This window comes from Leptosomus discolor, chromosome 10 (assembly GCF_034619465.1).
Source record: "Leptosomus discolor isolate bLepDis1 chromosome 10, bLepDis1.hap2, whole genome shotgun sequence".
In the NCBI taxonomy this organism is placed as follows: domain Eukaryota; kingdom Metazoa; phylum Chordata; class Aves; order Leptosomiformes; family Leptosomidae; genus Leptosomus; species Leptosomus discolor.
In genome coordinates, this window is record NC_141400.1 from 17,542,899 (window position 1) to 17,559,300 (window position 16,402).

Below are 16,402 nucleotides of genomic sequence, written 5' to 3' on the forward strand. Positions count from 1 at the left end.
AAAGTGAAAGGTATCTGACAAGTTAAGGCTCTTTACTGCAGTTGAGGGCAGGAGACAAGAGCGGAGTGTTACAGGAGAGGTGATGTCCAGCAAGTGGAAAAGTGATGGCACTCATTTGCAGGGTCAGTCATAGCTCGTCCCACAAGTGTATCCTTGCCTGGTGTCCCAGCCTTGTGCAGAGCACCAAGGGGGAGTGAACATGGTATCAGTGACTCCGAGTATCACAGAGACTTAATGAAAGCCACATTTTAAACGAAGCTGTGCAATATGTATTTGAAACACTACTCAGTGTTACTCCCCACAACTCAATGCAGTTAAACTGGCTGAGAATAAAATTGAAATATTTACTGCAGTCTTACTACTACTTATAAATGGAATATGGAATATCATAAATTATGATGGAAGATAAATACCGGCTTGCTGTGGCAGAAAGGAATTGACCAGTGCTCTGCACTAGCCTTTCAAAGGGTTGAAATTAATTTCTCTTGCTTTTATGCGTGGTGTAATTCATACTGGAGTTGATGTAAACCTCATTTTTTCCCTTAGGATATGGTGTAATTTGTGTCTATAATCTGTTTTTATAAGCAGATTTAGCAGGATTAGGCTGCCACTCCAGTAAAAAACATTACATCAAAATAATTTGTAAATGGCATTGTTTTCTTAGAAAGTGTTTACCTTCTGGCAGGCAGGGGGAGAGGGGAGGCAATTAACTGTTAACATGCTAAAGATTGTTCAGTGAAGGTGAAATTGTTTCTAAAAAATTAAGCAAACTGCTTCCAAAATGTACCAGTGTCCCTCCTCCTCCCTCCTTCCTTCCTTTCCAGCTCCCCTTCTGCCTGTTAAGGCTTTGAGGACTCTGCATCAGACTCTCCTTTTGACCGATCTGTCTTGTCGCATCCTTTCCAGCCCCACTTCTCTTTGTCACTGGATTATTCCCCGCTGTGTTTTCCCTGACTTACAACCTCTGGTTCCTTTCTACTTTCAAGCAAGTGTAATAATGAAATCAAAATACTTCTTTCTACTGCTCCTTAATTTCAAATGCTTGGGTGTCTGACTTGTTTGCAGTCCCAAAGCAGGATGGAAGAAAATCAGACTATGGGCTGACTATATTTGCACAGTGTGCTCGTTATATTAATGTCACTAACCAGAACTTTTCAGTCACTCCTACTGGGTAAAAAGTAATGCTTCTTTTCTGCCCTGGAAACCACATATAAGTTCAGCAAACTAGATTCCTTCTTCCCTTTCCCAGACAATTTCTGCCTGTCTTCTCTGGATGAGAAAAGAAGGGGTGAGTAGAAGTCAAGAGCCCTGCACAAAGTGTTTCAAACTGCAAGCTGCCCGTGGAGAAGTCCTTAATAGGGACACAAAATCCAAATGAGAAACAATGCACCTGAGAAGAACAGCTGGAGCAAATAAGGGGACACTGTAACTTTATAGTATTAATCAGAAATCACATTTTCTTAATCAAATCAGGAAATATGATTTACCCCATCCCTGGGTGAGGGATAAAGGTTTACAATGACTGTGCCAAGGCATCATATTTGTATTGTTGGATTGTCATTTTTATTATTAGCATTTGACCCGGCTAACCTGGTGTCAACTCTATAAGTGATTGTTTGTTTTATTTCTAGGGTAGAAGAAAGTTTTAAAACTTTATTCTGGTCAATATTTGGCTTATCTGAAGTGATATCTGTGGTGCTGAAGTATGATCATAAATTCATCGAGAATATTGGATATGTACTCTATGGAGTATATAACGTGACTATGGTGGTGGTGCTGCTTAATATGCTAATAGCCATGATCAACAACTCCTATCAGGAAATAGAGGTAAGATAAGAAATCAGATTACAAACTCAATGTACTTAATTATCACGGACAATGAAAATGATAAAAAAACAAGGAAGCTGTAGCTTATTCCATATGCAAGACCAGAGTGCTGTTGGAACACAGGTCTTACACTTTGTAGGAGTTAGGCTGTGTGTGTCCTCCCCAAATTAGGATTGAATTAATGATTAACAATGAATCATCTCCAGAACAGCTTCAACTTCCTTGTTTTCAATGACTGTCTGTAGGTAAATCCAATTTCCTTTACATGTATTTAGTGAAAGTAGTTTGTAATATTTTTTATCTCTATGTCAGTTATGATGATTTATCCATGTGTGTTACCTTAGCTGCATTGTTTGCTTATGATAAATTGAGTAATATTTCATCTGGCTTTTTGTCCTGTTCTCTACTGGTTAAACACTCAAGCCTATCTAGGTCTGAAACTCGTGAATGCATACTTTAAATAACCCATATTTTCCAAATACCGAGCACAGAACCTTGATACAGATTTTTTTGAGGTGTGTCTAGGTCTGCAAGATATAACTGCATGGATGTTCACAAAAATCAGCTTTTAAAGGATATGAACACAGTCCTCGAGGAATTTGAATAGGTTTCTCCAAGAAAACGTTTAAGGGTTGACCCAGCCTTGTTCAGCAGTATTTCTATTAGCAGACTGGATTTACTAAATGCTTTGAATATCAAAAAATCCCTGCTAATGTAAATAAAGGCAGAAAAAAAATATTTGGATAATGTTAATTCTGAGTCACCTCTTTTTTCTGATTTGGTAAATGTCAAGCTTCTGTAGTTGGGTTTGTATTAATTATTTGTTCTAATGTCCCCTCAGAAGCTGACGTTGCAAAAGGCCAGAGCTGAAAATACTTTCTCACTTTAATGTCTGATTCATCCATGTACTGTAGTACAAATATAACTCTATCTTGTGCATGCTGTAACTAAGTCTAAATGTCAGAGAGACCTTACACATGTTCTCTGCCCCAGAAGCTTTCCTGCATGCAGAAGGCAGAGTCATTTCCCTAAAGGTTCCCAATCACTTAAGATCAAGCGTCTTCCTGAATCCTCTTCTACTGAAACGAGATTTGCTTCTGAAGGGGTCTCAGCCTTTTACTGCATTTTCCGGTTTATTGTAGTAGGTGGAGATGCTCCTGAAAGTTTACAAAGAAAAATCTCTAAAAATATCTGAACAGGTGGCCTATATTAGTTTTCTAGTCTAAACTTTCTGATGACCGTTTTCCTGGAAAAACTCTTTATCATCCTTCTTTGTTGCATGGAAATTTTCAAAACTTTGTTAAAGACTACTTGTAACTATCAGCGAGCAAAATAAGTGTGAGCTGTTTGGCCCAGATCCTCCTACTTCAGGACTGGGAAAAAGTAGTAAATCTCATACTAGTTCCTTTCAAACCTTGGTAGCAGGGAGGCTAAAGGCAGATTCATCTAACTGACTGCAGAGAGAGTCCCTTTTGCCAATGTGTTTATCTGAAGACAGCAATGTCATTACCTAGGAATTAAATTCCATTATGGTCAGTGGGGACATGTTTTACTGTCAGCTAGAGTGACAAGACCATGTTCTCATGCTTTCCATTGAACATCTCTCTTCAGCTACTTCTGTTTTTCTTCTATTTATGTCCCAACTATTAGTGCTTCCTGTCAACTTTGCATTTAAGAAAAGAAAAAATCCTTTTGCCAGCCAGAAACCAGAACTCCCTCCATCAGTAGAGAAGACCAAACAGCAGAAGTGAATGCTTCTGCGTTGGCAAAGACATGTTGCTGTAACTGTGACAGAATTAATCTCACTTGTGTTATGCCAGTTTTTGACTGGGTTTCAGAGGTACAGGGTAATCAGAGGTTATTAATTTCAGCAGAACACAGATGTACATGAGTACAGGGTGTTGGCAGACCCATGCTCCTATCGGTGCTGCTGGCCTCCATACAAACCATAACGAAAACAGCTGTAGAGCAGCTGTATCTTGTCCTTTCTTTTGCCTGATAAATGGTCCTGATACATGGCCCTGACCATCCTCCTCTACAAATGCCAAGCAGATCCATAAAGTATGTGCTAACCTTGCACTTGTACTTGGAAGTGATCCTGGCCTGCCTTGACAGTTCATAAAGGAGACTTGCAGGCCCCGAGTAATGGACTTTTTCTCTACCTTCATCCGCTGAGGTGAACAGTAAGAGAATTAAGGTGTACTGATCTAGGGACTCATGATGGTGCATGCAAACAGGATACATGAGGAAAGCAGCTAACGACAAAAGAAACTGGTGACTTAGCCTCTTCTATGGGGCGTTCCTGGCAAATGCAGTGATACCGTTAGTTGGCAGTGAGATAGCATTGCAGTTAATCAGAGACAGGCTTTGCTGTTGTTGTGCATGTAACAGTTTCTTTGGCTTTCCATGACTCTGTGTATGTTCTGACACATTCTTTTATCAGCATAGCACAAGTACCTGATCATTACTGAAAGACAACCCCTTTGATATCCAAGGAAATATGAAATAGCTTAGCTTTTGGAGGACTTATACTCTCTGTTTACCCATTGCTTTGTCCAAATTTTCCTTATTTTGGGACTACCTCAGAGAAGCCTACAAAGACACATTGTGTGTAGGGGTCTTGGTTTGGAAAACAGAAATCTGATTCTAGTTAAATCCTACCTGTATGTTTGTCCTTCTTATAACTAAACTCCTTCCTATTTACTAATTATGCATTTGGGTGTTGTTGTGGGGTTTTTTTGTTCTCTTCCCTTCCCAAGGAGGATGCAGATGTGGAGTGGAAGTTTGCACGTGCCAAGCTCTGGTTATCCTACTTTGATGAAGGAAGGACTTTACCTGCTCCTTTTAACCTAGTGCCAAGCCCTAAATCATTTTATTATCTCATACTGAGAATAAAAATGTGCCTCATAAAACTCTGCAAATCTAAGGCCAAAAACTGTGAAAATGATCTTGAGATGGGGATGCTGAATTCCAAACAACGGGTATGTTGTCTCACCACTTTTCACCTTCTTTGTAAAAAGAATTCATGCCGGGAACCTTCTGGAGGGGTTTGCATGGTACACAGGCAGATCAGGGACAGCACAGCCTCTTCCTCAGCCTCATCATTGCATGTTACTCGTATTACATTGCACCTACAGGGTCCTCCGAAACTTGTGGCCTCATTATGCTAGGCACTGCCTGGTCACCAGGAAAAGAGAAAATTTTATGAAAGCAGGCAGTTTTTTAAGAGGGTTTCCCAAGCCAGATAGGCAAGGTGAAAGAGGAAAGGCAGAAACAGAGGCACAAATGGGATCCCAGCTTGTCTGACTTCTCATCTACCCAGCAGGCCTTTATGCTTTTTCAAAACATCCGCCTGCCTTTAAGTGATTTCCAAATTAATTTTACTGTCATTACATTTACTGCCACCCCAGGTTTGGGAACAAGGTTCCAAGCGGTGTTTAACAACACCTCCCAGATATCCAAAGCTGTAATTAACAACCTCTCTCTACTTACACCAGCCTAGTGATGTGTAGACACTGATGGGTAGATCCTGCCTCAGCCACCACCCCTTTGGTCATTTGAAATAGAAATTTGCTTTGGAAATACTGGCTGCACAGCGGCACGCTTCCTGAGCACTAGGAAGTGTCCATGTGACAAAACAAGAGAGATGCAAGAATATGGTTCACAACCTGGCCCTTCCCAACAGAATTAGCTTTGCTCCCCCATGTGAAAATGCCAGAGAAATCAGAGAAAATTATGTTGCCCATGGAAATGATTATCTGCAACAGAGTGCAGGGTGTCACTGGGATGAAGTGTTCCTACTACATGGATGTAAAGCAGGTGGACTCGCCTGTCAATGGGACTGTGTTTGCACATTGGAGAAAAAAACACCCAAAAACGTTCACAGGAAGTCAGCCACAGCTGCTTGGCTACTGACATCAGATTCAGTGGTTTCAAAGATGTGAGAAGGCAGCTTTGCTTAAGAGTGTCCTGGCCTTTATTTGATTTTCTCAGCTCAAGCTGGGTTTGAAACAAGAGAACAACACTGGGAACCCATTCCTGGGGGAAAAGAAAAACCCTCTGAAATGTGTTGGCTTTTATTTCTTGCAGTCACTGCATGTGAGACGCTGCTGTGACCCCTTGGCAGGCTGGCCAGCCTTTCTGGGGCATGTTGCTATTCCCTCAGCCTGCTCTCAGACCCATCCATCTGGGCTTTAAAACCCCAGCTGTGTGCCAATGCACAGGGGAGAGAAGAGGAGGGTGACAGCAGGACTCTCCAACTAAGATGTGGGCAGCCAGTCCCCAGTTCTAAGCTTGCAAAAGGGAAGAGGTGTAATAACAGAGACCAAGAAGAAAGAAAGGAAGGCTGGAGAAGGCTTTTCAGAGTTTGCTTTTGTAATGTGCAGCCTGCTTTAGGGCGTTGTCCAGATCTCTTGGCTCTCCTTGAAGGAGAGAACAGCTAAGCAATACAACTCATGGTGAACCATTCAGCTCCAGGCAAAGCTCATGGCCTTGGAGGAGATCATGCTCCCATGAAGTTAAGAGAATGGCTCAGGTCTCTGCCAGAACCTAAATTGAAGGGAAAAATACACCCATGGGGTCTAGTCCATGTTATCAATTAATTTAACTACCCAACACGATGAGCATTGCCAAAATAGACAAGCATTTGGGGGCATTTTACCCTATAAATTTATTTAACACTACTATTGATTACTGAAAGACCCACTAGAACAGTGGAATCTCACAATAAAAAAAAGTTTGTTCTTTAACTATCTCAAATAATGATTAAAAAAGATGATCATATTTTCAAAATGTTATTTGAATCTAACCACATGAAGCTTGCTTTGTTTGAAATTTAATTTCTGCTTTAAAGCATAAACCAAAGTAATAGAATTTTCTCTGAGCCCCTCTTTCCCCAAGCCACATAAGTGAAAGTGTCTGGCTTGCCCTTTTTCATTAAACTCATGCAAAATTCATAGTTTCCATGGCTTTGACATGAACAATTAAGAATACCAGTCATTCCTTGCTTGTCTGTTGATTTTGTTCACAGATCATCTTCAAAACAGTCTCTGTAAGACCGTGGCACACCTGATGAGTGAGAAATGAAAAAAAATAATTACATGATTACTTCAGAATTTTAATCCAGTCATTATCAGCATCCTGATTTAAAAAAAAAAATAAAAAATAAAGAAAACCCCAAACAAACAAATAAATCACCTGTTTCTCAAGATCTCTGGTCCAGCCAGGGAAGAAAAACACTTAACCAGGGCTTTCTCTGTACATACACTTGCAGATAGGTTCAGAGGCCTATGATATGTATTGGCCAAATTAACTCCTTTGAATAAGTGGGGTTTTTTCACTTGAAATGTTCAGAGGTGGATAACAGAGTCAAAACATCTGCTACAAATGTTGTGTGTAGTCTTCAGACAAATCTCCTTGGAAGCTTCTAGAGTACAAAATTAGTAGCTGTGGTGTCCTCTGATAAAAAATACTGCTCTATCTAAAAAAAAAAAAAGGTGTATTTTTGTTGAACTAGAAAAGTAGCAAAAGGTACTGCTGTTTTGAAAGGACTCATGAACATCAATTCTGTTTCAGAATTTGTTTTCATACCACATCAATTTGCTCTCTTTAAACATAAGTATTTCTTTTTCTTCCTTTCCTAAATTGTGTTCTAAATTGATAATCACCGATCTATGTTAGATTAACGTATTTCGTGCCTCTTAACACCTTCTTGACTAAAACTTGTCTGAGAATACCATTTTTGCCTAGACAATCTAGAACCAAATTTTTTGCAGTAATTTGTGGGGGTTTACCTTTTTCTGTCTTTGAAAAGTTTACCCTTTTTAGACCTGAATGTGCTGGCTTTTATTCTACTCATATATTGAACCATTTCCTACTGTTTTTATAAAACTGTGTTTAGTTTGGGGTTGTCTGGGTATGAAAAACTATCATTGATTTAATGATATCATGACATTTTATAATTTCAGAAAGTTCGTTTTCACTCTAGCACTCGAAATACAGAAAATTTTTCTGGGAAGAATGCTTATACCAAGCCCACAAGATATCAGGTAACCACAGCATGAAAGCAAGAGCCAGGGAAGAGATCTGTCAGTGGACAGCTCTTACCTGCAAGGGTCATGTTTGCTTTCTTCCAGCCGATGGCATCCTGTGACACGCCAGGCTGTGGCTTAACTCTGGCACGGGACTGGGCTGGGGCACTTCAGAGACAAACGCAGCCCGTCACCCATGGAAATACTCATGGTGTTAGCGTTTGTTGTGCGAATTAATGCCACTCAAGGGTATTTCATTTAATCCAAGAAATATCATTCAAGCTTTAACCCTCCAGTCTTGCATTGACACCATTTCATTTGTCATGCCATGGAGTCATCTCTCCAGCCTTTGCATTAACATTTGCATGTGCTTTCTCTGGCAGTGACTTGTCCTACCAAGCCAAACCTGCAATGTGGTACGGTTCAAAAACATCTGGGGCTGCAGCGGTGGCACGGGGTACCCCAGCCACTGCAGAAACTAACACAACTATCTGTCTCATGCCAGCAGATGTATTATTTCTTGTGCAAACACGCGTGGTAGGGTAACACAATAAGCAAAATGTGCCTTACAGGATTTTTTCCTTATTTTTTAACAAAAAGTGAAAAGGAATCTGATGGCAAGTGATATGTCTGAAGGAACCAACACTAAAGAGAGACAAGGAAAGTAACAGTTAAGTTGGATAAAATGTGCAATGGCAATTCTAGAAGTGGTTTGTCTTGTGTTGGTACAGCAGCCGACACAGTGGGCTCCTAGGCTGTACAGCAGACCAGTAACAAATTTCTACTGGTTTTAAAAGTTGTTCAGGCTTTTGTGCCAGGATAGGAGGAGTATCTAAAGATCTAAGTTAGAAATGGGATACATTGACTCTGGCATCTGGAGTTAGTTGGCTTGATATCATCAAAGGCAAAGGGAAGAGATGATTTGTCCTGCTCAAAATGGCATTTCAGCATTTCTGGTATTTTCCCTTCCATTCAAATCCACAGATGATGGAAACATGTGTCAGCCTCTGCTGGACTCGTTCTCTTCCTGTAGCTATTATTTCTAAATGAGACCGCCTAATATTTGTGGTAAATTAGACCCTTATTTCCCAGGCTGAAAAAGCCAAAGGCGGCTGTGAAAAAAAAAAATAGATAAACATGTTGTTTTGCTTTGATAATGCTCCTACTAGGTTTGCCTTCAAATGATCTTAGAAAGATTCAGTTGCTGCAGGAAGAAATTTCCCAAATAATATAAGGAGAGTGCAATAGTCTTGATTATCTAAATACAAAGAAGAACAAACTGTTTGATAATCTGGCCAGCAAGCTTTCTTCTACAACTGGGAAAACCTTTGAAGCAGTAGCTTCTCGGTGCAGTGGTATTTACCAAGTGATGAATCTGCAGTGTGTGTGCTTGGACTGTGTACAGACAGTGCTCTTGAGGGCTAACAAAAATATACAGAATCTAAACATGCAATAATTTGAAAAGTAGGAAGAACAAGTCAACACACAGCTGCCACGATCTGGGAATAAATTAGCCCAGGAAAAATTATACCTTTATCAAACCCTCTTGTGCTGAGAGACTTTATGATGGAGCATTGTTAAAATGCTGGGTGAAGCTCACAAGTCTTTCCCACTTTCAGCACTGCAGTCTGTCATGCTATCAACAGCATCTTCATCTACAAAACTCGGGAAAGGATTTGTCAGGAAAAAAACAGAAGGAATACTTTGTACTTTTAAAGGCTCAGAAGTATATTTCTTTGCTGTTTGAAGAGAGAAAATAGTAAAGAGGCGAGAAATGAGCAAATTCTTTTGCTCACTTCACTCTCAAGCTCTTCTATTGACTAAAATGTGCATTTGAGATCACCAGGTTTGAGATGTGATGCCTCAGTGGGTAGTTGTCCCCTTTGATCACTGCCGACTTGCATCTGATTTTGACCAGGGACATGAAGGTGTAAAGCATTTCTTCCCATCAGTGCTGCCCTGGGACCCCCCACACTCATGCCAAATGACATCCGCAGTGTCCACAAACACAGCATCAAGAAGAAACCTGTGAATTAAATAGCAGTATTAAGGTCTGTGACAATGTGATCTTCAACACTGAATATAAGTGAAGTCCGGAATAAAACACTATAAATAGTGAAGTGGGGAGACATCATGGCCTCCACATTAAAGACAAGGAACTGGGGTCCAGCAGGACTTATCAGACCCCAAAAACTTATGGTTGAATGAGAAATTAAGACCCAAATCTCATGAGTCCCATTTCAGTGCCTTGGCCGCAAATTGTCCTTTTCTTCTCTGTGCTAGAAGATATAGAAATGTTCAGATCGCCAATGGCAAACACAGAGCTTGAAGGTTGTGCCAATAAATACATAAAAAATATTTAATTCAGTGCAGAGTTATAATTTACAAATGCCTGGCCTGCTCCTAGAACCTATTCTCTTAAGACCATTTTAAGACCAACACTGAGTCGTTGAGTGTTGCGTGGTACAAAAGATCTCTAAGACCTGAAGAATTTTTATTAACTTTTAGAGAATGGGGGAACAGAACTTTACAGAAATCAGACATATTTGAGCTGTTTCAAGTTTAGCATTCATTACCAAGAGGCTGTCTGCAAGTTTTGTTCAGCATTTCCCTGCAGTAACCAGGATTATTTTGCCAAGAGGCTATTTCACTCATTGTAGCTAAAAGTAGAAGGGAAGAAGTAAGGCTTAGAAGTTACGGTGCTTTTGAGGCAAAAATTAATTACTTTCCTAAAGCAATTGGCAGAAATACCTACTAAGTGGCTAAGAGGACTCTTTTTAAAAAGTGGTCACATTTTTAATATTTAGTTTCTGTAGACAAGTCTGACTACAACATGTGTTTGATAAATCAGGCAGCCTTCAGCTTGTGACTTCTATCACACCTAGTGGTTAACATAGGATAGCATTTGGGTAGTGTCCATCAAAAATACAAGCTGTATGGGAACTGGAGTCAAGGGATGTTAAGTTATGATATTTTTCCAGGTAATAAGAGCATTCATGGTGTGCTGGTTCCTTGTTTTAGTCTAAATTTCCTGTCATCTTTTCTGAAAAAATTTCTCTTTAGATCCAGGATTTCCCTACTTTCCCCAAACATTACTTCATTTATGTTTTCCCAGGTGACAACCCTACCTCCCTCTGGATTCTACTACCTTGGCCATCTTCAACACACCGTACGTGCACTGTGTCTCATCTCTGTTGCCTTAATGACTCACCCGTTAGCCAGAGGCCTCTTTGTTACAAGGACAGTCTTAGGCAGGCCATTATTCCATGACAGCATGACACATACAAGTACCTGGATCCTTCTGTGATGCTCACATCCCTTTTGCACTGCTAGAATCCATATTTGGCTACTAAGAGAAAAGAGCAGGTGTACCGATTTCTTAATTCATATTTGACACTCTGCAGCGTTTGTCAGTGATGTTCAAAGCAGAGACAGCCGACTGCTCTGTGAATAAGTAAGCCCATGCTAGGAGAGGCTTTTCCCTTATCAGAGGCCATCTGGTCAATGAAAGACAATTGTGTATCTGTTCTTGGATGCTCACTGGGCTCTCCTCTCGTTGCAGAGGATGCACCTAAATCGCTGTCTTTGACAGAACAATCCTTTTCAGGTTTAGCATAGTTGAGATTTTTTTTCCTCGTTGATGAATGTCTTTTCTGTAGTGAAGAACTGGCAATAACACAGGCCTTCGGCTGTAGCCCAGTATGTAGCCCAAGACTGCCAAAATTGCTTTCCTTCTAGCTAAATGTTACTTATGCATTTTTGGAACAATATCACATTGCAAGCTCATAGCCATAGCCATCTTCTACTATTTCCTTACACACCGTTCCTTACTAACAATCATCTCATATCTTGTAAGTCTACATGGCTCTATTTTTTTCCCTGTGCGTGTCCTTAAAATCTGCCATTTCCCTAAGAAACTTCTCTCTTTTAAGCCAAGTTCTCCACTTCTGTTCAAATTCTCTTTTCTCTGTCCTTCACAAAACTTGTTTTCTCTCCTAAAACCCCAATTGCAAGGCAAACAATCTTTCTTTCTGTTAACCTCAGATCAGATGTTTAGTTCATCATCCTGAGTGAGTTTGCTAACATCATTAATTAACCACTATTTCTTCCTGTAAAGTATTTTTTATTATTACATTAAACAGCAACATGCTAAAGGAAGGCTCTCAAGCCTGTTTCTTAGCTTGCTATTGGATCAGCTGTGTTTTCTTTCTGCCTGTGGGACATACTCTACATTCATGTGCATCCCACAAAACACTCCAAAGTACCTTATATGTGGGCTTATTACTGAATGGCTGCCCATCAACTCTTGTAGTACAAAGTTAGTAATATGAAGTAGAAAATAAATGGGAAGGCAACAAAAAAATTCTCTTTGCGTCCTCTGAAGCCAGGTTTTATCCATAGTGAAATCAGGTGTTTGAATTGCTCATAATAAGTCTAGAATCAAGGCATAAGCTCACACTAAGATAAATGTTTCTCTTCCCTTTTCAGAAAATAATGAAACGTCTGATTAAGCGGTATGTACTGAAGGCTCAGGTTGACCGAGAAAATGATGAGGTCAATGAAGGCAAGTGGATTTTTAGAATTGACACAGATTAGAGCGTGTAATGTTATTGCTACTGATATGGCCAGTAAGAGTTTAGATAACTCCTCTGCAGAGAGAGCATGCTCATGCTTGCACTAAGCTTGAGCAGTGGTGACTGAGCCCCCTTTATGCTCTTGAAATTCTGAGTTCTTCATTTTCCTTAGCAGAACACATATCTCATCAGATCTCTGCATGGTCCCCATAGCTCCACCTCTCCTTGCTTTACAAGGCCCAGGGTATTGCCAACACCCAACCTTATCTAGGTGCCTAAGTAAAGCAATTTTTTACTGTAATGCCATGCCTGCCCCAAGGATGTTTTTTTTGAGCTGGATAAAGATTCATATTGCCACGGTGCCTAGTACGATTTGTATGCAGATGGAAAAGAATCTCCTTCAAATGCCCTCTGTAGGTGGAGATCAATATGTGGAGAGAGAATAGATTGAAGGAAAGAGATGAACTTTCCCCACGTACTTGCTATTGCTGTCAGTACCACTACTGCAAGCACAGACTATTTCTTATAAGTGCAAATATTAAGTGCATAAATGCAGGGACACCATATGGAGCTCCACACACATTCATGACCAAACACACTGAAATTAATGCTCTCTCGGGTCTTAAAACCATAGGGATTCCTTATTTGGTTCAATATCGCTAATAAGAACATTTTCCTTCTTTTAGGAGAACTTAAAGAGATTAAGCAAGATATTTCTAGTCTCCGCTATGAACTCTTAGAGGAAAAATCACAAGCTACTGGCGAGCTGGCAAGACTAATACAGCAGCTGAGCGACAAATTTGGAAAGAACTTAAATAAGGACATTTGATGGTGAACCCAGAGAAAGGCAACTGGTTTTCTAAACATTATTCAGTCTCAACCAGCATCTTGGGAGGGCAAAAACATGTAAAAGATGGGTACCGCACACTCAATTTTTGCTGACTAGCAAGTATTGGTAGGAGCACTTTGCATTACTCCTGTGCTTGGTGATGCTCCTTCATGATACAAAAGTGACTGAGTGGTAAAAATATATGCCCTTTGACACCAGAAATAGATGCACCATAGGGGAGGCACCTCTAGTTAAAGGCAAAAAAGCCAGTTCTTCACCCGTCTGACTCTAGTGAAGACAATGCAACTATGCTCATTTATAGCAACTGAGACTGTACTGAGCAGAATTGGATGAAGTCCGAAGAAAAAATGTGCCAAGCTTTGAAAAATTTAAAGAATTCGTGCAGTTAGGTGTGTACTTTCCTTTTGTGTTTACACAGGCATCCATGAAGATAACTTTGATCAGCCCTGGCTAAAGAAAAGCAAATGAGAAAGAAATCACCTGCTGAAATGACCAAGGCAACACATGGCAGGTAGAGGTCATCTACTTTTGAGATGGGATGACAGCATTGGAAAAAATGAATCAAGCTTGCTGGATAAAGCATCCTTTCACCCCTCTGCTAGAACCTGACAAAAGGTCAAACTCCTCTCCACCTTTTCCAGCTACATTAGCTAGTCCACCAATGGATATGGTCTCTTTGTACACACCTAGCCTCTCTTCTGTCCTTAGATGATCCCAGCTTCAACAACAGTGGTCTGAAATATTCATAATGATGTGAAACTCACTTCCCAGGAATACCCAGAAGTAACATATATCGTGCTAATGTCTTCAGTTCAAGGAAGAACACTAAACCAGCGGCAGCGATGCAACCGAGCTCAGCTTTCGGATTCCAGAGGTCAAACAGCAAGCGATAGTGTGAGAGATATCACAAAGAACATAGCCCAGTAGTTTCAAACCCTTGAGTCAATATGGAAAGGCTTCAATTTCACTGAGAACATTCTGACAAACAAACAAACAAAAAAAACCCAAACCAAAACAAAAAAGGAAAAATCATTGTAGAAATTGTCTTATGTACTTGGCTCTTACAAAGGACAAAGAAGGGATTAAATCTGTTTTAAAGGCTGCAGTAATACAAGTACTCAGATTGCACTTTTACAACTGGAAAGTGATAGGTCTGCTCAACACGGCTGCAGACTTTGATTGCTTGGGGTTTTATGTTTAGCTACATGACTTCAACTACTTAAAGCACACCTTGCTACTGGGGAACCACTGAACTGTGCTGTTTGTTTACATGAGACACCTATAAGTTGAGCATTGCATTTAGGTATCAGCTGAGAAAAACAAGCAGAACCAGAAGGTGACCTGTGATCAGCTCTTAAGTGCCAGATGAGAATACAGATAGCCTAATAGAATAATAGTTATATTTGTACAAAAAAATAAAAAATAAAAAAAATAAAAAAGTGTACTGTACGTAGAGCTGTTTAGAGAAAAAGCAAAATATCGTATTTTTACCTTTAATAAGATTATCTTGTATACTGTAATATTTTTACCTAAAAATGGGGAAAAAATAAAATTACCTCGTAATATTTTGTTGTACATAGTGTGAAATATTTTCCTGATCTTTTGACTATCCAATACAGGGACTTTTTTTGCTTTTCTGCAATGTATGAATAATGAAATCATTACACGAAGCAATTTTGCCACAGGAATTCCGAAGCCCGAAAGAGTCAAAAATCAAAACCTAAACTAAAATACACTTAAAATAAATAAAATTAAGAAATTAAAGGTTCTGCAACCAACTATAGCCTGCAAAAACAACTCTTTATTCGTGGTGCTTAACTTGAAATTGTTGTATCCTTATTAATGTGTTTGTAAAATTACCTTCTAAGAACAGAAATTCAGCTCAGCTGGCTTCAGACAAGCATAGTGCTGGTACTGAGTGTGCAATCAAAAGTCAAATGAGTAACGCTGGAGTTTGGAGGCTTTACCTGGTAAAACAACTGAAACAGCACTTGCCGCTGATTAAGTGGTACTTGCCAGCGCTCCAGCACAGCGCAGCCTTTCCCATAGCTGCACTTTGCAGGTGTGGGGAGCCTGTGGCTTTGCACGATAGTTCTTGCAATGCAGTGTCGTGATGAGACCCTCAAATGTCAGCCTTCAGAAGGGAGCACCAAATGCCGGTGTAAGAAGAGAGACACGGCAGGTAGCGTTATTTACAAGAACGATAACTCATCGCTTTGGGCTGTCTTCTGCCACTTAAACCAGAAAATGCTGCTGATTTAAAATATTCAGTTTTCCCCGTAAGAAGAAGGAGTATCTTTCATGGCAACATGCTTTTACCACCACCACCCCTGCCCTTTCCAGCCACTGTGTAAAACTTTTTTCAATTTAGAACACTAGCTCTGTTGCCTCAGCATTATCTTAAAAATATATTTCTTTACAGCTGTACACCTGGCTCCTGATCAAAGCATTGCTGTACCCTTCCCATTCAGTGTTTTAGCACCCCCTAGGAATTTAAGCAGAATTATTCTAGGTAGAACTTACAATAACCACTGTAATTTCCATTTATCATGATACTGCATGCCAAGTTGCACGAGAAAGTTCAGCGGAAATGCTGTGATGCACTTACATCTTGCACATTTAAATGCAGCCCAACAAAAGACCTGTCCTGCAAGTCCAGCAACGCCAACAGAATGTTCTCCTACTGCTGAATATTGCAGTCAATGCATGTTCAGGTCAGCACAAAAAACACTGTACTGGGAATAGCTTTGCTGAATTTGGTGGGTCCAGGTGGAGGTACAGCCATGCCCTGTCAGCTGCCCTTATAGCATCTAAGTGAAGCAACAGTCCTGCCGCAGCTAGTTAGCATGCTGCTCTGCATTCAGGAACTTGCTGTGAAAGAGCATAATGTTTTCCAGGACTTCAAAAGTAGACTAAAAGATGTACAAAAATCACTGTTAAAAAAAAAATCTCCTTCCTCCCCTTTTGCATTTACATGACAGGAACTATCAAGGCACAGAGACTTCTATAAATATTCACGACAAGCAAAATCCCACTTCATCAGAGCACTTTTCTCAGCTGGGCCCAGGAACACACCCAAGGAAGCTGCACACTATGTATTAATGAGCTATCAGCAGAAACGA

At 40.2% G+C, this 16,402-nt stretch overlaps 1 protein-coding gene across 1 annotated transcript in view; it reads left to right on the forward strand.

Annotated features, from left to right (window-relative positions):
- The window catches only part of TRPC7 (transient receptor potential cation channel subfamily C member 7), a 69,603-nt gene extending 56,344 nt beyond the window's left edge, over positions 1-13,259 (forward strand). Inside the window, exons 7-12 of the mRNA XM_086470778.1 lie at positions 1,632-1,827; positions 4,587-4,808; positions 7,794-7,874; positions 10,972-11,025; positions 12,345-12,420; positions 13,117-13,259. Of these exons, the coding sequence (XP_086326904.1) occupies positions 1,632-1,827; positions 4,587-4,808; positions 7,794-7,874; positions 10,972-11,025; positions 12,345-12,420; positions 13,117-13,259 (772 nt within the window). The remainder of the gene's footprint in view (positions 1-1,631; positions 1,828-4,586; positions 4,809-7,793; positions 7,875-10,971; positions 11,026-12,344; positions 12,421-13,116) is intronic.
- The last annotated feature ends 3,143 nt before the right edge of the window (positions 13,260-16,402 follow it).